The sequence below is a fragment of the Periplaneta americana genome, chromosome 16 (assembly GCF_040183065.1).
Source record: "Periplaneta americana isolate PAMFEO1 chromosome 16, P.americana_PAMFEO1_priV1, whole genome shotgun sequence".
NCBI classification, from domain to species: domain Eukaryota; kingdom Metazoa; phylum Arthropoda; class Insecta; order Blattodea; family Blattidae; genus Periplaneta; species Periplaneta americana.
This window is the reverse complement of record NC_091132.1, coordinates 148,357,877-148,379,104: the sequence shown is the minus strand read 5'-3', so window position 1 is coordinate 148,379,104 and position 21,228 is coordinate 148,357,877. Positions and strand designations below refer to the sequence as shown.

At 35.3% G+C, this 21,228-nt stretch overlaps 1 protein-coding gene across 4 annotated transcripts in view; it reads left to right on the top strand.

Annotated features, from left to right (window-relative positions):
* Window positions 1-21,228, top strand: part of SERCA (ATPase sarcoplasmic/endoplasmic reticulum Ca2+ transporting SERCA) — a 131,708-nt gene that overhangs the window by 43,128 nt on the left and 67,352 nt on the right. For all 4 annotated transcript variants that reach the window (XR_011329806.1, XM_069813139.1, XM_069813138.1 and 1 more), the window contains exon 3: window positions 12,594-12,611. Coding sequence is in view for 3 of the 4 variants with exons in the window: in XM_069813139.1 (XP_069669240.1) it covers window positions 12,594-12,611 (18 nt within the window). In the remaining variant the exon portion in view is untranslated. The remainder of the gene's footprint in view (window positions 1-12,593; window positions 12,612-21,228) is intronic.

Sequence of the window (21,228 nt, the reverse complement as noted above, 5' to 3'; positions counted from 1 at the left end):
ATCAATCTGAAAATGTCCTAAAATTTAAATAAAATTACAGCAAAATGCCTAATTGTAACAAATTTATCGGAACGCTTCCTAACAGTTTATTCTATTATGCAACATGGCCTTTTCTTCAAATCGCAAACATTCTTGCGTTACTGTATACTGTCATTTTAGGCTATAAAATTGAATGCTTATTACCAAGCGAATGGTCTTTATACAGTTCGTTTATATGCAGTAACATCCACAGTTTGCATGCTGTTCCATAAACATTTGTTCCCCTCCTGCGTACATAAACGTCCATCAGCCGAAGAATATTGAGATACGTAGTTCCACAGAGTTTGGATATTAAAAATAGACATATTTATTTGTAGAAAATGTATATAGAACGTTAACTAGAGTCACTGTGTGCCAGATATTATTTCAATTCTGAAATTATTTTAAGGTGAGCGAATCGTTTTGTTCTACTACTCTATCATCCATCTTGCCATGCCTGACTTTATAAAATGTAGAGAAGTATTTTGATGTCGTAAGAAATGGATGCCGAGATTTTGGTGAGAATGTAAGTTTTCTGTATTCGTTATTTATAACTAAGTTGTGGCTGTTGGAATGCCGTCCGTTGTTCCTCGGAATATGATAATGCAGAGTCGCTGTGTTAATACCATTTGAATTTTGAATTCACATTCTTCACCTCACGGTCACAAAATACTAGCGTTTGAACACAAATATTGAAAGTAGCCTAATCATATTTGGTGTCGACCTAGATATGGTAGCTGTTAACCGATAGTAACTTTTAACATGTTTCATAATTATTAATATATAATAATTCTTATATTCTTCTAACGCGCCCACACACACACACACACACACACACACACACACACACACACACACACACACACACACACACACACACAAAACTTAATCTGTTCAAGGAAAGAGATTGTATACTCTTAAGCATATTTTATGCTTATGTTGGGAATAACTGGTTTTCCTGACATCATGGCACTGATCCATTATTCTGGTTTGTTGACGTCACTAGCTGACGCGTGGCACATGCACAGAATATCATGACGTCCCTTCGGTGTATTCCTTTGTAGTTTTACTGTTACTTTGTTGGCCGTTTGTTCTGAGAACCGCGGGTTCGTACTTAGCCGAGAGCCGTGGGGTTTTGAAGGGTGACGCTATCCTTTCCATGGCTTTCTTCGGGAGGGAAGTAAAGCTGTGTGTCCCATATTTTAGATTTACAGCACATGAAACGATCCTATATCTGGTGAGAAGGTTCCAGCCAAAATTAATCGGCAATTTCTCGTCCACGTTCAATTTCGATGCTGAATAACCTCTGCAGTTGAAGGCGTCATTAACTAGCACTGCTACCGGTGCTATTGTTACTGTTACTGCTATTACTACTACTATCACAACTACTACTTCTTTCCCTTCAGTCCGTCCACGTCCAGCTTTTTGCTGGAAGTTACCTACATTAGATACATTTTCAGATTCTTTTATCATCTTACAACTTCAAAACGTCTGTTGGAATGTAATTTGGGCCGCGTGATTTCCGATTTTGCATTTTATTTAGTTTCTTCCTATATTGTTCGTAAGTTTAAAACTTTTCCTAGTATAGCTGCATCTTGTTCCTCAGTTTATCAGTTCTAACACTCCTGGAATTGAAAACAACGATTCCATCGTTCTTATTACTGAAGGATGGCATTTCCTTTGAGGGTACGGACTTATTTATAGAAAAGATGTGAATCGCTTTGTCACCCAGAATTTGTTGCAAACATTTTTCCTGTGCTTTCTTTTTCTCCCTTTCAAGTTGTTTTGATAATTCTCGAAACGGTTCAGAATGTCGGAAATATTCCTTCTCAGTTTGTATGCACACCTACCTTATATTTTTATTGTAATATTCCGGATCAGGATTTCTTTTGCGCATTTGGAATAGTACAAACTTATTTAATGCTTGCATGAAAATGCATGATTTTTTCATAAGAAACCCTGTAAACCTGAAATACCAGGTCGTCATAATTATGGTGGAAGAGTGGAACAGAGAAAAATTCTCTCCGGCACCGGGATTTGAACCCGGGTTTTCAGCTCTACGTGCTGACGCTCTATCCGGTAAGCGTCAGCACATAGAGCTGAAAACCCGGGTTCAAATCCCGGTGCCGGAGAGAATTTTTCTGTTTCACTCTTCCATCATATGATGACGCAGAAATTCTGCATTGAAATATCATATGTACTTCGGTACATCGTAATATATGACTGTCCTTGAGCTTAAATTTAATACGGCCATTACAAATGCTAGCCGCACTGAAATTGCTGTTACTTAAAATCGAAAGGCATGTTAATGGGTATCATAGGAATGCGTGGGATAAAAACTTCTCCTTTCGTTTCGTTTTAATATTGTCACTTCTATTACTACGTTTTGAATGAGTTTTTTCACACCAATTCTTGTTCCATTGCATAATTTTTGTGGATCAAAAAGTATTATATTTTATTTAACGACGCTCGCAACTGCAGAGGTTATATCAGCGTCGCCGGATGTGCCGGAATTTTGTCCCGCGGGAGTTTTTACATGCCAGTAAATTTACTGGCATGAGCCTGTCGCATTTAAGCACACTTAAATTCCATCGACCTGGCCCGGGATCGAACCTCAACCTTGGGTATAGAAGGCCAGCGCTATACCAACTCGCCAACCAGGTCGACTTGTGGATCAATATTTCGCAATAGTACTATTGGTGATTCAATATTAAGTATTATATGGTAGCAATTCTTGTGGTGTCAAAGAATTTAAGAATTCATTTGGATAAAACACAGTCTGCTCACTATCTACAACTGCATCGAGAAACACATAATACGGTTCTGGACTGCGTAAATATACTTATTGCATGAATTGTTTAGTTTTAGCCTTCATGATGAGTATCAACAATGTTATTTAATTTCTTGTTATAATTTCCATGGCCTCGTGAAAGTCGATGTTGAATAATACAGACTAATGAACAATTATTATTGACTATAGAAAATTGCATTTTAGTATTACACATGAATGTTTGATCGTATTCATTTTTATTTTTTAAATTAATTTAACGTCCATTTCAACAATTTTAATATAGCCTCTGTTTTTCTTCTGGTTATGAAGGTTAAATGTGCAAACTTTGGCACATATCGGTCAAAGCGTGTAGATTTGTATAGAAAACATACACACATACTATACATACATACCCACATTCATTTTTATATATTAAGATTTTTTTTTTTTTTTTCCTTCGTTGAGGTAATTATACAAGTAAATTCCTTGAAAGTCTTCCGTTGGAACTCGAAGAATAGCGTTGCTATCTAATTCAGCCGACGCATTTCAATTGCTGGCAGGGGAGTGAAAATATTCCTCTCCTTGAGACTGGGCCCGTGTCTCTTCTCTCTTGCACGTCTTGTTGCGCTGACTAACAGTGCAGAAGCCATGCGCCAATCTAACTACATGATCAGTAAAGTTGGGGTTGACTTGTTTGTTCACAGTGCATAAAGAGTAAACGAAATATGTTAAAGACCGCTATTCTTGGATTCAAGAGGAGGTTATTGAATCTTCTCTATAGATAATGCTGCTAATACGAGTATTGGTCGTGTGAGTAATTGAATGACAATATTTCGTTGAAGTGAAGTTCTGTATGTCACAGTTTATTCGAATTAAATTTTATCGCATGGTGGCATGTGTAAAAAAGACTGCAAGAAAATCGACGGTCTTATGAAAGAGCAGTGTAAAATTGGAATGGTTCGTACGTCATAAATTTATGTTAGCTAGTTTATTTCTGCCCTGCATTCTGTAATGACATGAAGAGCATAGAAAAATGTACCTACCGATCTGGCGTTCCTTGCGTAACTGACTTTAAAATATAACGCTTGGCTGTTTCCAAAGAATGCTTGAAATATTTTAATACATTCGAATTCTTGGTATAAAGTTCTGTTGGTGTAGGAAATAACAGTGTCTTTTAACTGCCACTTCTTTTTATCTGATTATAAATTTTTATTTCAGTTTAAGAGTCGTTTTAAAAGTAATGGAGACAACAAATTGTGTAAACCTAAGTTTAAGGGACACCAGATGAGGTAAGCGCCAACAAAGCACCTTCGCTACTTTGATGAGTAATGTGTGCATAAGTTCAGCTACTGTGCGCGTTTGTGGTACTTTTTCCCTCGTTTCTTATACTTTATGAAAATTGTTCCAAATATTTTAGATAGGTTTCATATCTGCGCATCGGTAATTAATTATTATTTCTTAAATGTGGTTTAATATTTGTCATTCCCTGCTGATGACGTTATGCACTTCCTAAGGCTCTATAAATACTGGGTACAATCGTCCGCCATTTTGGTTCTTTCGTTGCCATTCTCAGCAAGGAGAAGAATCTTTACCGCACCGTTAAACATTATCATGTCGGAGCTCCTATGAAAGTCAATCGCGCTGTAATTTTTATGATTCATAGATAAATGTTTAAGGAAAACATAGAAAAAAATTCGGAATCAAAATCGTTTTAGAAAGTGAGAAAAAAATTACTAACTTCGAAGTAACCCGTTCAATTAGACATTGATACCCTCAAAAGTTGATACGCGACAAACTTTTTCATTTTTGACGTTCGATGGGAGGTCAAAGCGAAACATGTTTAGAAAGAATGGAAATCATTTTTAAAAGTGGCTGCTACTCAAAATCTATACTGGTTTGCAAGTTAAACAAAGACGCGATTTTGATTAGCGGAGAACTGAAGACTCAATTTTTGTCTGTTATAGGAGAAAGAACAGACTGTTGCTTCTTATAGAAATCGTCGCGCTGCTTTTAGTGTTTACAAAGTCATGGGCTGAGAGAGTCAAGATTCTATTGAACATTTTTTGTGAAAATGAGTTTGCTTTATCGAAATGGATTATACTTTTCGTGTACTTTTAACAAACAGATTATTAGTAATATTTCGTTATTTTTGCTCCTATTAATTTTTTTCCAGTATTTTATTATTTGAATATAACATCTAGACACCAATCAGAAATGAGCCTCCTCTAGCTTGGAGTCAGCAGATCGTAGGGACCTCAACACAGACACATAATTATAAGACAGAACATTAACGAAGGGGAAATAAGAGCGATGTTAGTTTTTATAGTGTTCAATTAGCATAGATGTTATTTATGTAATAGAAATACTTTAATTAAATTTCAGAACTCACAATTAACTCGAAAACCTCAAACAATGGAAACATTTTGAAAACAAATTTCAAATCATCACATAATTTATACGAGAATCCGCAGTTCTAATAGACCAAAGTTGTCACTTTGCATACAGGTACGGAAGTCCGTCAGGCGAAAACGCGCGTTTGTTAACTCGCAGTAACACGGAAATTAGTACAGATTTCGCATATAAATTACTTTTAAAAGTCTCTGCCTCCCCAAAGGTCTTTCCCCCCCCCCAGCCTCCCAACTAACACTCTATAGGGTGTTTCCGGGCTAGTGTTACAAACTTTCAGGGATGATGGGGAAGAGCACATGTATCAATATTTGAGATAAGGAATCCTGGTCCGGAAATGACCGAGTCGAAAGTTACAAACAAAAATAGTTGTGTGTAAAAGGAATAGTTTTATTCTTCTGTACACCTTATATATATATATATATATATATATATATATATATATATATATATATATATATATATATCTGTACATCTTACACATACTGTATTCATCTCACGTTGTTTACGTTGTCTACTTACAGTATTCCGTTCCGTCCACTGTCTGAGGGGTGGGGACAGGAAACTACACTAAAGCAATGCAGATGGCGTAATGTGTAACGGACATTGTCGGTCCTGCTATGCACGTCTGTAGACACAGTGTATGTGTACAAATTGCAGTGTCCAGTCGAACAGTTCTATTGAAATGGAGGAGTACACGAGAGCGGAATATGCAGACCTGATTTTCGAATACAGATGAGCCAATGGGAACAGTAGACAAGCTCACAGATTGTATCGGTACAAGTATCCACGTAGGAGACATCCGGCCCTTACCATCTTTCCACGACAGTTCCAAAGGTTAAGAGAAGGAGGGCACGTGGTGCGAAATTACAATTCCATTTCCACACAATTCTTTTTGCTTATAACTTTCGACTCAGTCATTTCCGGACCAGGGTTTCTTATCTCAAATTGATACGTGTGCCCTTCCCCATCATCCCTGAAAGTTTGTAACACCAGCCCGGAAACACTCTGTATATGCATAATTCATTCCTATTAGTAAAAAAAAGAACCCCCTTTCGCTGCGTCATACGTTAAAACTTTAGCCACTCACCAAAAGTAGCTGTACATACATCATCCCAGTATATTCTTTTCAGGGTTGCAACATCCTCCGAAGTTGTCTGAAAGAATGCAGGATTGGATATTCATGTACATACATAGAGAACTTTACTTTTGCCTGGATGTTCATGTACGCCTTCATGCAAACTTTACATTTGCGTAAGAAATTTCCGTGTCCGCCAATTTTTCTTCTTTTTGTACATGACAATTTTCTATTATTTGTATTATTAAATGTATCCAGAGCAAAATTTTGGCGAACGTTACTCGAGACTTGAAGCATGAAGTGCAGTTACAGTGAGTTCCTACTAACTGCGAAATCGGGGCGGACATAATCAAAAGCATGTAGTTACTGTTATTGCTACACCAGCCTCACTTGTACTGGCACAAACAGCAGGATAAGAACATGCAAGTATGATAGCCTACACGTTGAACTGTCCATATGTGACTACAATACTGAGTGCTTTACTACTTTTCAATGAATGTTACTGGTATTAATATAAGTTATAATTTCCTGAATTACAGTATTATTATTATTATTATTATTATTATTATTTTTTTTAATTTTTATTATTATTATTATTATTATTATTATTATTATTATTATTATTATTATTATTATAAACGAGATGCATATCTCCGATTTTTATAATAAAAAACTTGAAGATAAAGTAGAACATAAGTAAAAGAAAGCGGGTAATTGCAAAACAGGAAACAAGGAAGCGACACAGAAATAAAATGATTTTGTTTCAAGATTAGAAAGAGACTTAACATTACCAAGAACCAAAACTTTCAAAATTTTAAAGAAAATAAACTCTGACATAAAAGACAATGTTGTTATAAACCCTATCCCAAATGAATATCTACTGAATTTAAAAATATATGGTTCCAGAAAAATATGTCTTACTTTAACGAATCCAACAACACAACATAATGTTATTACTTATGGCGAACTCATTAAAGTATATAAACGCTCAAAAAACGGAAAAGCTCCAGGCGAAGATTGTTTAAATATATAGAGCTTTTTAAATACGCTGGGAAAGAGTTTAATTATAGATTTTTTATGCTTCTTAAACAATATTTGGGCAGGATCAAAACCCCCCAGAAAGTTCGCAAAAGGCTATTATACTCGTAATACCCATCTATAAGAAAGGCAACAATGTGAAAATTACAGGGACATAAGCCTTCTCAATTCAGGTTATAAAATCTATATAACCATAATCAAAAAATAAATTATCATATGTTTATGAAGACAAAATCACTGAACAACGAAATGGACTCTGAAAAGGAAGATCATGTTGTGATAACTATTTTACTATGAATATTTTAATAGAAAAGCATAGAGAGTTTAATATCGAAACACTTACTTACTTACTTACAAATGGCTTTTAAGGAACCCGAAGGTTCATTGCCGCCCTCACATAAGCCCGCCAGCGGTTCCTATCCTGTGCAAGATTAATCCCGTCTCTATCATCATACCCCACCTCCCTCAAATCCATTTTAATATTATCCTCCCATCTACGTCTCGGCCTCCCTAAAGGTCTTTTTCCCTCCGGTCTCCCAACTAACACTCTATATGCATTTCTGGATTCGCCCATACGTGCTACATGTCCTGCCCATCTCAAGCGTCTGGATTTAATGTTCCTAATTATGTCAGGTGAAGAATACAATGCGTGCAGTTCTGTGTTGTGTAACTTTCTCCATTCTCCTGTAACTTCATCCCGCTTAGCCCCAAATATTTTCCTTAACACCTTATTCTCAAACACCCTGAACCTATGTTCCTCTCTCAGAGTGAGAGTCAAAGTTTCACAACCATACAGAAGAACCGGTAATATAACTGTTTTATAAATTCTAACTTTCAGATTTTTGGACAGCAGACTGGATGATAAGAGCTTCTCAACCGAATAATAACACGCATTTCCCATATTTATTCTGCGTTTAATTTCCTCCCGAGTGTCATTTATATTTGTTACTGTTGCTCCAAGATATTTGAATTTTTCCACCTCTTCGAAGGATAAATCTCCAATTTTTATATTTCCATTTCGTACAATATTCTTGTCACGAGACATAATCATATACTTTGTCTTGTCGGGATTTACTTCCAAACCGATCGCTCTACTTGCTTTAAGTAAAATTTCCGTGTTTTCCCTAATCGTTTGTGTATTTTCTCCTAACATATTCACGTCATCCGCATAGACAAGAAGCTGATGTAAGCCGTTCAATTCCAAACCCTGCCTGTTATCCTGAACTTTCCTAATGGCATATTCTAGAGCGAAGTTAAAAAGTAAAGGTGATAGTGCATCTCCCTGCTTTAGCCCGCAGTGAATTGGAAAAGCATCAGATACAAACTGACCTATACGGACTCTGCTGTATGTTTCACTAAGACACATTTTAATTAATCGAACTAGTTTCTTGGGAATACCAAATTCAATAAGAATATCATATAATACTTCCCTCTTAACCGAGTCATAAGCCTTTTTGAAATCTATGAATAACTGATGTACTGTACCCTTATACTCCCATTTTTTCTCCATTATCTGTCGAATACAAAAAATCTGATCAATAGTCGATCTATTACGCCGAAAACCGCACTGATGATCCCCAATAATTTCATCTACGTACGGAGTTAATCTTCTCAAAAGAATATTGGACAAAATTTTGTACCACGTCAACAAAAGTGATATTCCTCGAAAGTTACCACAGTTGGTTTTGTCCCCCTTTTTAAAAATAGGTACAATTATGGACTCCTTCCATTGTTCTGGTACAATTTCCTTTTCCCAAATAGCAAGAACAAGTTTATAAATTTCGCTATATAATGCACTCCCACCCTCTTGTATTAATTCTGCTGGAATTTGATCGATACCTGGAGACTTGTACTTTTTCAGATTTTCTATCGCAATTTCGACTTCTGAAAGCATGGGTTCGGGTGTAAATGGCTCAGCAGTTTGTATTTCAATTTCGTCCCGATAATTTCTATTTGGCCTATGTACATTTAGTAGTTGCGCAAAATAGTTTTTCCATCTGTTTAGGATTGATGGAGAGTCTGCAAGCAAGTCACCATTCTCATCCTTGATCACGTTTACCCTTGGCTGATATCCGTTCTTAAATTCCTTTATACCCTTATATAAATCTCGAATGTTTTTATTCTTACTATTTGTTTCTACCTCATTCAGTTTTTCCTTCAAGTAACCTCTCTTTTTATTCCTAAGTGTACGACTTGCTTCCGTCTTTCATTGAAATAATTATCTCTCTTCTCCTCAACTGGATCCTGTAAGAATTTCAATTTTGCCTGTTTCCTTCTTTCTACTACCATGCAACAATCTTCATCAAACCACGGTTTCTTTTTCTTAGTTTCATAATAACCTATGCTCTGCTCAGCTGCAATTTTGATACTATCTCTGATATTTTCCCACATGCTATTAACATCTAATTCTTTCTCAACTTCGTCGGAACTTTCTAAAGTGGCAAACCTATTCGAAATTTCGACCTGATAATTTTGCTTAGGTTCCTCGTCCTTTAATTTCAAAATATTGAATTTAGTAATATTAACTTGTTGCTCTACTCGCTTGGCTACTGATAATCTTTCTCTTAATTCTCCAATCACCAAATAATGGTCAGAATTACAGTCTGCACCCCTGAAAGTTCGAATATCTACTATACTAGAATGTCTCCGTTTATCTATCAAGATGTGATCTATTTGGTTTTGTGTCAATCCATCTGGAGAAGTCCAAGTATATTTATGTATATCCTTATGGGGGAATGTTGTACTTTTGACAATTAAATTTTTCGATGTGGCAAAGTTGACTAATCTAACTCCATTGTCACTACTAATTGCGTGTAGGCTCTCTTTTCCAATAGTTGGTCTAAAAATATCCTCCCGTCCTACTTTAGCATTGAAATCCCCCAATAAAATTTTCATGTGATATCTAGGGAACTGATCAAAAGTATGTTCCAATTCCTCATAGAAGTTATTCTTTATATGATCGTCTTTCTCTTCTGTAGGGGCGTGAGCATTTATAACTACGATGTCGCACCATCTACCCTTAAGTACTAAATATGATAACCTGTCACTGATAAATTCGACCTTTTTTACTGCTGATTTTATTCTTTTATGAACAAAGAATCCTGTTCCTAATTGGTGATTATTGTTTCCTTCCCCATAATACAAGTAATCTCCTATTTGTGATATGCCATTCCCATCTAACCTAACCTCTTGTACTCCTACGAAGTCTATTCTTTATCTAGCTAGTTCTTTTGCTACTAATGTTACCCCTCCTGTTCTATAAAGACTAGTTACGTTCCAAGTGCCAAATCTCAAATCCTTATTCCTTTGCTGTGGTCGTGCCAGAGAATCAGTCCTATTCCGAGGCTTATTATAGGGATACGTAACAAGCTGTTTTTTACGGTGATGGGTTGTTAGCCCTTCGCCCAACCCCCAAGCTGGAGGACCACCCCTTATCGGCTGTCCACGACTGCTTATTCAATATATTCGCAGCTACCCTCCATATCTGGAGGCCGTCTCCTCTATCCGCAACCTGAGGACGCGCCATGCCGTGGTGATAGGGACCCACAATACATGGAATATCGAAACACACTTAGCATTTATTGATTTTGTAAAAGCATTCCATAAAGTTAACAGAAATAAACTTCTAGAGATTTTATGCCATGATAATGTACCAAATCCAGTAATTTTTTCCATTTATAATTTGTATTAAGAAAATGAAATTGTCATAACTGAATGAGGAACTACTAGCTGGACTTCAATAAACCAAGGTATTAGACAAGTGTGCGGTCTTTCCCCTCTTCTATTTATCATATATATATATATATATATATATATATATGAACCATATTTTGTATATTTGAAGGCAGGTCATCATGCTGGAATTGAAATTAATCGAAACACGTTTCTTGATACATTACTGTTTACCGACAATCAAGTTCCTATCGCTAAAACAGAAGATGATCTACAAAACGCCGATTATAATCTACAAATGATCGCTTCAGATTTCAGTATAGAAATCTCAACAGGAGAAACAAAAATCATGGCATTTTTAGAACATGATCCAATTTCAAGTAAAATCATGATAAATAAACTAATTGAACGTGTCAACTCATTTAACTATTTAGGCTATAATTTACCTTATATTACTGAAGAAGATATGGTAAGCAAAATATTTAAATTTATAAAAATCACTGAAACAATCAACACCATCTTCAAAGCCTCCCAAGTTCAAAAACATATGAGGCTAAAAGTCTATAAAACACTAGCTCGACCAGTTCTGACTTACGTCAGTGAGGCATTGGCAATCAGAATAGTTGGTGAGAAAAGACTAACAGCAGCTGAAATGAGGTTTATGAGACAGACAGCAGGATGCTCATTGCTCGAACACCGTTAAAATGAAGACATATTGAAAAAACTGAAAATAGATCCTATAGTTAATTTTGTTCTACAATGTGTGTGTGTATCTCTCTCTCTCTCTCTCTCTCTCTATAATGTCTATCCACTTCACTGCGTGATTCGCGTTCTGCATTCTGCGAATAGATGGCAGGACTGTGACTCATTTTCAAGTTGCACACCACTTGTGTGAGCCACGTTATGCATGATGTGTATCTGTGAAGAGTTATGTCGTGTTCTAGGGTGAGTGAATGTGTGTTTGTGTAAGTGTAGTGTAGGGAATGGGTAAGGATGATTATGAAGGTGAGGAAGGGAGAAGGGAAACCCGGTGCAGGCACGTAGCCTACTCCTGTTGAATAGCATCAAGAAGGCCGCTAGGCTTAACGTCCCCATCTGACGGACAAATCACTATCAACAGTGACATGCCTGCATGAAACTCCAACATATCACAAATCTTAATGTTAATAAGAAAAACATGTAATTACATAATTATCCAGGCCCTGCTCATGACATATTTTATAAATTTAATCATTGCGTTTGTTAGAAAGGGAACTTAAAAGAAAACCTGGCTCAACTTTCATCTTTGTTCATCATAAATTCATTTGGACTCGCCGGATATGAACTCGAGTCTCCAGAGTGGAAATCTGATGCTCTAGTCTAGTCGTTCGTCTAATAGTGCATTGAATTCCTAATTGTCTTTTTAATCAGATCTCGGTACACCTTCGTATCTTTCACGTGTACATTTCGCTTCATGTGGCTAAAAGTATTGAACCATATTTGAAATAAAAGTCCGTAAGATACTGTATTTTTTTTCTTTCCTAAAATCTTATGAAAATGCTTTTCTATTGTATCTTTGTAAGATTTCGTTGAACTAGAATCATATTAATTGTATTTTTTCTTTCTTTCCAGAACTGCCAGCAGAAGAGGGTGAGTAGAAAATTTACGCTAATTATTGTTGCTTTACATTATTAAACAATATAGTATGAGTAACATTTCTGGTACGTATTGTATATGTATCAATCAGCAGCAATCTACCAATCAGAACAGGCTCTTGTGAAACGATACTTACTAGCATTGTTTTCTTTGCTTTTTTTCTTATGATGGATGGAGGTATTAGACAAGATATCAGCATACTTGGAGTAGCTTTCTAACTAATGTGTTTCAGTGAGTCTTTCGTGAGGTTGATGTTGCACATGCGCAGTAAGCAATAAAAATACTGTTAGTGTAAGATAGCATTCACTGCAAGAGAGACAAGGACAACACTATGTTAGCAAGAGATAGCAGTACACTCAGGCTCTCAGCATTTGCGTCACGCTTTTAAAGCATTGAGTTGTGCCTCCAGTTTAGTATAATGCTCACTGGTGTAGGTACACTGCAGGTTTGTCATACGTATGACTATAATATGACTGTTTTGTAACTTATACGAGGTACGACCAAACTCTGTTGTACGCAATAATATACGACTATTTTACTGAAGGAACCAAATTATTTTGGAATATATAACTTATAACATAGGTCTATAATTAAATGAAATTATGGTAAATTCGTCCCTTTTAGACTAGTTTCCTTCAATCAGCGTGTTGTTAACTTATATGAAAGGAGCATGCTTTTAAGGGGTTTAAGATACTTTGAAAATGGGAAACTGTCACCTCCCGAAAACAGTGAATGGAACTTTACTTGTTTCACAGTGTGTGAAGGTGATTGGTGAATTATTGTTTTACCTGCAGTCGACCCAAATCCGACATCGCTATAATGTCAGTGCGTTTAGACTTTTTAATCCTTCTTTCGACTAAATTCAATGACAATAAAAAATATGTAATCACAAATACTTTATGGCAGTGACAGTGCTGATGATGTAGGAATGGCTGATGCTGAAAAATTTATGTAATTGAAATTATCAGTAATATACTTCTTTAAATGTGATGGATTTTTAAATAATTCTGTATAATTTCTCGTTTTCTGAAACTTTTTAATTTTTAAATGCTTTTAATACCGGCATGTCATTTAATTTGTCTATGACTTGTATATTTATGCTCACTTTTATTTTTCCCCATGTTGTGAACCACTAAAATTTTAAATCCATTCATCTTCGGAAATATTTAGTCCAAATTGTCATTCTATGATTTGTTAAATGCTTAACTGCTTTATAAGCAATTGACTATGGCCCATGGATATCATGTTTTAAATTACCTAAATAGGCCTATACTCACGCCAACTTTGTTGATGTAATTTCCTCGTTTCTCTTTTCACAAGGACACTTAGTCTTTTATAATCAATTTTGTGTTCATAAGACTTAATCAATGTCTGAACATTTTAAATAGGCTAAGGAGAGCAATATCATCATTCTATACATATAGGCCTAATCCAATTTTCTTCTTTATTTTATTCCTTCTTTCCAGTGCTTCATTTATTGCTTTAATTATACAGTAGTTTGTTTCAAACCTTCCCACTCCGCAAGCTTATTGGTTGATGGTCTAAATGGTCCAATTGTTGGCCAGTATAATCTCTTTCTTTTAATATATGTACCTTAAATGTTTTTCTCATTTGGTTCTTAATGTTATAATACGATTTTATTTGAAACATAAATAAGTTATTCAACGAACATTAGGGAACCAATGTTTCTCTGTCATTTTGTTGTATTAAAGTATGGAAGATATCATATGACATAAAAGTCACTTGCCAAAGGAGGAAAACAGTATTAATTTTGAAATAACTAATGTTGGACCATGATAAAGACAACAAGGGCCACTGTAAGGACCACGACAAGGAAAATGGTAAAGGTCACGACATAGACCACAGAGTTTTCTTGGCAATGCATGGCCACTTAGAGTACAATGAACATTGAACAACTTGGCCTTAACACAGTTGTTTGTGGTGCTACAGTTTCTATCTTGTAACATCATATCACTTTTAACTGACCATGTTCGCAAATAGAACAATATTATACCCACTTACAAAGATACAATTAATTACATATATATGTACAGTTTTCAAAAAAAAGTGGGGGGAACACTTTGTGGTGGAAATAAGTTCTATAGCGCAGTTACACGATATCAACATAGCCATGCAGGAATATGTCTGGTCGTGCATATGTATTTTCACCTACTGAAAGTGCACACCATTGCAAAATGTTATCAGTTTGTCTATTTCTGGTATAGGTCTATGTTTAAATCTATCATTTTTTTATCTTGTTTACACATGTGGTTAGTCTGTTTCGTACATTTGATTTCTACTGCAATTCAGTATCATTTGAATATCTAACCACGATAAGGATCACAACACGGATCAGGACCACAATGACTATGAGAAAGACAAGGACCATGATAACAACTGCGATAAAGATAACTACCATTATAAAGGACACAGCCAGGACAAAGATAAGGGTCACGATATGGACTATGACAAGGCTGACTATAATGTCCACAAGGGCTACCGATAAGGAGCACGAAAGAACCAAGACCACGATAAGGACTATGGCACAGACAACAAGGACCATGGTCCTTTTCATGGTCTTTTTGATTCTTGTTGTGGTGCTTGTCATCTTTTCTTTATCGTGGTCCTCGTCTTTCCCATGGTCCTTATCGGGGTCTTTGTCACTATCCTATACTTTTCATTTCGAACTTTGGCAAGTGACTTTTGTATCACCAGGTAGATAATAATCTGGTCTTCATGAGAAGGTCTTAAAAAGCAGTACGACAATCTTACTGATCAAAGTCAGGACCTCATGCATCGAGCACCATCAAAATAACATTTGAAATGATCTGTACTATATGTTCCATAGTCTCCTCGAGGAGAAGTCATCACTTTCACTTGCACGTTTCCCCTCTCGGGATGTCATCCAAAATGTTCTGGGCTATAACATTATTTGTTAATGTTTTTGAACGGCACCTGCCTGTGGTGAGATAAATGGCTCAATAAATTGTCTATCTCGTCTTGGCGGTTTATATGGTTAATATTTAAAATTAGTTGTTACCTTTATTAAAATCAAATATCACTTATTTCTAACCTCGAAGCAGTAGCAGTAATTATTGTATTGTGTTTTTAAATATGTATACTTACTTACTTACTTACTGGCTTTTAAGAAACCCGGAGGTTCATTGCCGCCCTCACATAAGCCCGCCATTGGTCCCTATTCTGAGCAAGATTAATCCAGTCTACTTCATCATATCCCAACTCCCTCATATCCATTTTAATATTTTCTTCCCATCTATGTCTCGGCCTCTCCAAAGGTCTTTTTCCCCTCCAGCCTCCCAACTAACACTCTACATGCAATTCTGGATTCACCCATACGTGCTACATGCCCTGCCCATCTCAAACATCTGGATTAAATGTTCCTAATTATGTCCAGTGAAGAATACAATGCGTGCAGTTCTGTGTTGTGTAACTTTCTCCATTCTCCTGTAACTTCATCCCTCTTAGCCCCAAATATTTTTCTAAGCACCTTATTCTCAAATTCTCAAACACCCTTAACCTATGTTCCTCTCTCAAAGTGAGAGTCAAAGTTTCACAACCATAAAGAACAACCGGTAATATAACTGTTTTATAAATTCTAACATTCAGATTTTTTGACAACAGACTGGATGATAGAAGCTTCTCAACCGAATAATAACAAGCATTTCCCATATTTATTCTGTGTTCAGTTTCCTCCCGAGTATCATTTATATTTGTTACTGTTGCTCCCAGATATTTGAATTTTTCCACCGCTTCAATGGATAAATTTCCAATTTTTATATTTCCATTTCGTACAATATTCTCGTCACGAGACATAATAATATACTTTGTCTTTTCGGGATTTACTTCCAAACCTATTTCTTTACTTGCTTCAAGTAAAATTCCCGTATTTTCCCTAATCGTTTGTGGATTTTCTCCCAACATATTCACGTCATCCGCATAGACAAGCAGCTGATGTAAGCCGTTCAATTCCAAACCCTCTTTGTTATCCTGGACTTTCCTAATGGCATATTCTAGAGCAAAGTTAAAAAGTAAAGGTGATAGTGGATCTCCTTGCTTTAGCCCACAGTGAATTGGAACTGCATCTGACAGAAACTGACCTATATGGATTCTGCTGTACGTTTCACTGAGACACATTTTAATTAATCGAACTAGTTTCTTGGGAATACTAAATACAATAAGAATATCATATAAAACTTCTCTCTTAACCGAATCATATGCCTTTTTGAAATCTATGAGTAACTGATGCACTGTACCCTTATGCTCCCATTTTTTCTCCATTATCTGTTGAATACAAAATATCTGATCAATAGTTCATCTATTACGCCTAAAACCACACTTATGATCCCCAATAATTTCATCTACATATGGAGTTAATCTTCTCAAAATAATATTGGACAACATTTTGTACGACGTCAACAAAAGCGATATTCCTCGAAAGTTACTACAGTTAGTCTTGTCCCCCTTCTTAAAGATAGGTACGATTATTGACTCCTTTCATTGTTCTGGTACAGTTTTCTTTTCCCAAATAGCAAGTACAAGATTATAAATTTCGTTAGATAATGTGCTTCCACCCTCTTGTATTAATTCTGCTGGAATTTGATCGCTACCTGGAGACTTATAATTTTTCAGATTTTCTATCGCAATTTCGACTTCAGAAAGTGTGGGTTCTGGTATAAATGTCAGCAGTTTGTATTTCAATTTCGTGCCGATCATTTTTATTTGGCCTATGTATATTTAGTAGTTGCCCAAAATAATTTTTCAATCTGTTCAGGATTGAATGAGAGTCTGCAAGCAAGTCACCATTCTTACCCTTGATCATGTTTACCCTTGCCTGATATCTATTCTTAAATTCCTTTATGACCTTATATAAATCTCTAATGTTTTTATTTTTACTATTTGTTTCTACCTCATTCAGTTTTTCCTTCAAGTAATCTCTCTTTCTATTCCTAAGTGTACGATTTGCTTCCCGTCTTTTATTGAAATAATTATCTCTATTCGCCTCAACTGGATCTTGAAAGAATTTCAGTTTTGCCTGTTTCCTTCTTTCTACTGCCATGCAACAATCTTCATGAAACCACGGTTTCTTTTTCTTAGTTTCATAATAACCTATTCTCTGTTCAGCTGCAATTTTGATATTATCTCGGATATTTTCCCCACGCTATTAACATCTAACTCTTCCTTAACTTCGTCGGAACTTGCTAATACAGCGAACATATTTGAAATTTCGACCTGATAATGTTGCTTAGTTTCCTCGTCCTTTAATTTCGGAATATTGAATCTTCTGATATTAACTTGTTGCTCTACTCGCTTGGCTACTGATAGTCTTTCTCTTAGTTCTCCAATTACCAAATAATGTTCAGAATTACAGTCTGCCCCCCTGAAGGTTCGAATGTCTACTATACTAGTATGTCTTCTTTTATTGATCAAGATGTGATCTATCTGGTTATGTGTCAATCCATCTGGAGAAGTCCAAGTATATTTATGTATATCCTTATGGGGGAATGTTGTACTTTTGACAATTAAATTTTTTATGTGGCAAAGTTGACTACCTAACTCCATTATCATTTTAAATATGTATACCGTATGTAACATATATCTATGTAACAGTCAGCCTCTTGATTTACACAATCTGAAGGATTTAATCAACCAATTACCAAGACCTTTCATATTTCTCGGCTATTTTAATGCTCATAGTACTCTTTGTGGATGCTCTAATACCAATTCAAGGGGGAAAATCATAGAATCTCTGCTAGAATTCCAAGATGTAATATTAGTAAATTCAATGAAATCGACACATTATAGTATTGCTCACGGAACTTTAAGCAATGTGGACACCTCTTTTTGTACTCCAGGTATTGCTCCTCTAATTTTGTGGTCTGCTCATGATACACTTTTTGGAAGTGATCATTTTCCAATTTTGCTCGAAATTACAACACACTCAAGCTGTAATCTCCCTGTAATTAAATGGAACCTCAAGGACGCCAATTGGTCTGATTTCATAACTACAATTAATGAAAAAATAAGTACTCTTCTTCTTCCATGTGACTTCCACACTTCATCTATTAACAAAATAGTAGATGATTTTAGCACATTAATACTCATATCTGGAAAAAAAAAAGTTACTAAAACATTAATATCATTGTACAGAAAATCTGTGCCTTGGTGGAATGAATCTTGCAAACTAGCAGTTAAAAATAAAAATAGAGCTTTTTACAAATACAAACCGAAACCAACAGAAAATAAGATCAATTTCCGAAACTTCGAGCTATAGTGAGGAAGAAAATCAAAGAAAGCAAAAAATCATCCTGATTTTCTTATCTTTCATTTATGTCTCACCAGACATCTCAACATATAATATGGGACCACTTGAGGAAAATCAGAGGTATCAACAGGAACACTTACTGCTCTCTCCCACCCCAATAATAATTCCTTAGTAACTAATCCACAAGACATAGCCAATATCTTAGCAGAAACTTTTTCAAAAATATCCAGTGACTGCAATTAAGAACAAGATTTCCCACACATTAAAAACAATGCTCCTGAACTTAATCCAAATGAAATGAACTGCAATACAGATCAGAGCTTTAATGATATACTTACTCTACGAAAAGTACAAGATGCCTTGAGCCGCTGTAAGATTAATAGCCCTGGACCAGACAGTATTCCATATGAATTTTTAAAACAACTCCCACTGGATTTTTTTTTTTTTTTTTTTTTATCTTTACGAAGTGTATATTACATCTGGTCTAGACAGATATTCCCTGATAAATGGAAAAAATGCTATTATAATACCAATTCTCAAGCCTGATAAAAACCGAAGTGCACTAGAAAACTACCATCCTATTGTCTTCACGTGTACAATCTGTAAATTGCTGTAGAAGATAATTAATAAACGTCTATGATGTATGTGTATGTATTTATTCACACTGCAGATGGGTAATACCCCGTGGCAGTAGTAACTAATTACACTCAATAATGACAATTAATAATTAAACACACTTAATAAAAAATACAATTAATAATATTAAATACTACTACTAATAATAATAATAATAATAATAATAATAATAATAATAATAATAATAATAATAAGGAGGAGGAGGAGGAGCATCCCAAATTAAATGAAGCACAATCACATAAAATAACATTTAAAGTAAATCTACTTTGTATCTTAACCCTAAGTTCGAACTAAAACCCACGAGTATGATATGTTCATACATGCACAAGTACCTTTCAGCACTACACTCATTTCGCTGTCAACTCACTCACAACTGCGACACATTTCACTGATACTATCCTGATTTCACTAACACTTCAAAACATTTCGCTGTTCAAATACTTTGCACTACCACTATAAACTATAAAACTTCACTGACACAAACCCACCTCACTTACACAACACACTTCTTCACTGATACAAGACTTCAAATAACAAAACATCAATTACATCCTGTAAGTAGTGTGTATAATATACTACTGTCTATTAGTAAAGTCCTTAAGCCTGTTTTTAAATACATGTTTGGTTATAGATGGACTCTAGAACAACGAAACTTTTTCACAACATCACAGAATGGTTTTCGACAATTTCACTCTACAATTGACACCTTAATAACAATGGAATCCAAAATATTGAACACCTTTCTCAATAAGCAGCATCTTCTTGCTGTTAATTTAGATATTCATAAAGCATATATGATTTGGCATCAATATCACTGCATAACTTTTTTTTTTTTTTTTTTTTTTTTTTTGCACTGGACATGTGATACGTGTTTTCTATATAATTTTGGCCTCCTGATTACGACTATGACAATAAAAACCGTTGTTTGTTACGGTTTTCGAGAAATATTTGAATTTATATCTATTCAAACTACTGCTTTATATAATGAATATAATGACAATAAGGTGAAATACTCACTGTTCAGAAGATTACAACTTTCTTTTTCTGAATTTTCTTTTATACTGGACATCAGGTACATCATGAGCTAAAGTCCAACAATAGTCTGCTAGCATATTGGTACTCCACTGTCCTTGGTACCTTTTTTTCCATAGTTGAAATTTCTTGATGAAAGTGCTCACCATGCTCATCACTGAAATCGCTACAATTATCGGGGAAAAAGTCAAGCTGGGGATGAAGGAAATGAATTTTCAGGGAAATGTTACCACCCATAGTTTCATACGCCAACAGTAAATTTTGCACTAGTTCTTCATAGTTCTCACTTCTACAGTTACCTAGAAAATTTAATACAACCTCCTTGATTGCAATTCAGGTGACTCTCTTTTTTTTCCTTCCAACAAAGATTCGAAGTGATTGACCTTCATTATTTTTCTAATTTGTGGTCCATTGAAAATTTCCTCTTTTATTATTAAGTCACTAATAGCAGGAAATTTTTCCTGGATATGTTTAAATGCTTCAGTTTTATGATTTAAACCTATCAAAATTCTTCATTAACCATAACTTAATGTGTAAAGGGGGTAAAATTACTTTACTTTGAGGTACAAGGGGTTGATGTATAATATTTTTCTTCCCTGAATCTAGTGATGTTCGTTTTATTTTATAATGCTTATCTCGAGCGCGACTGTCCCATTCACA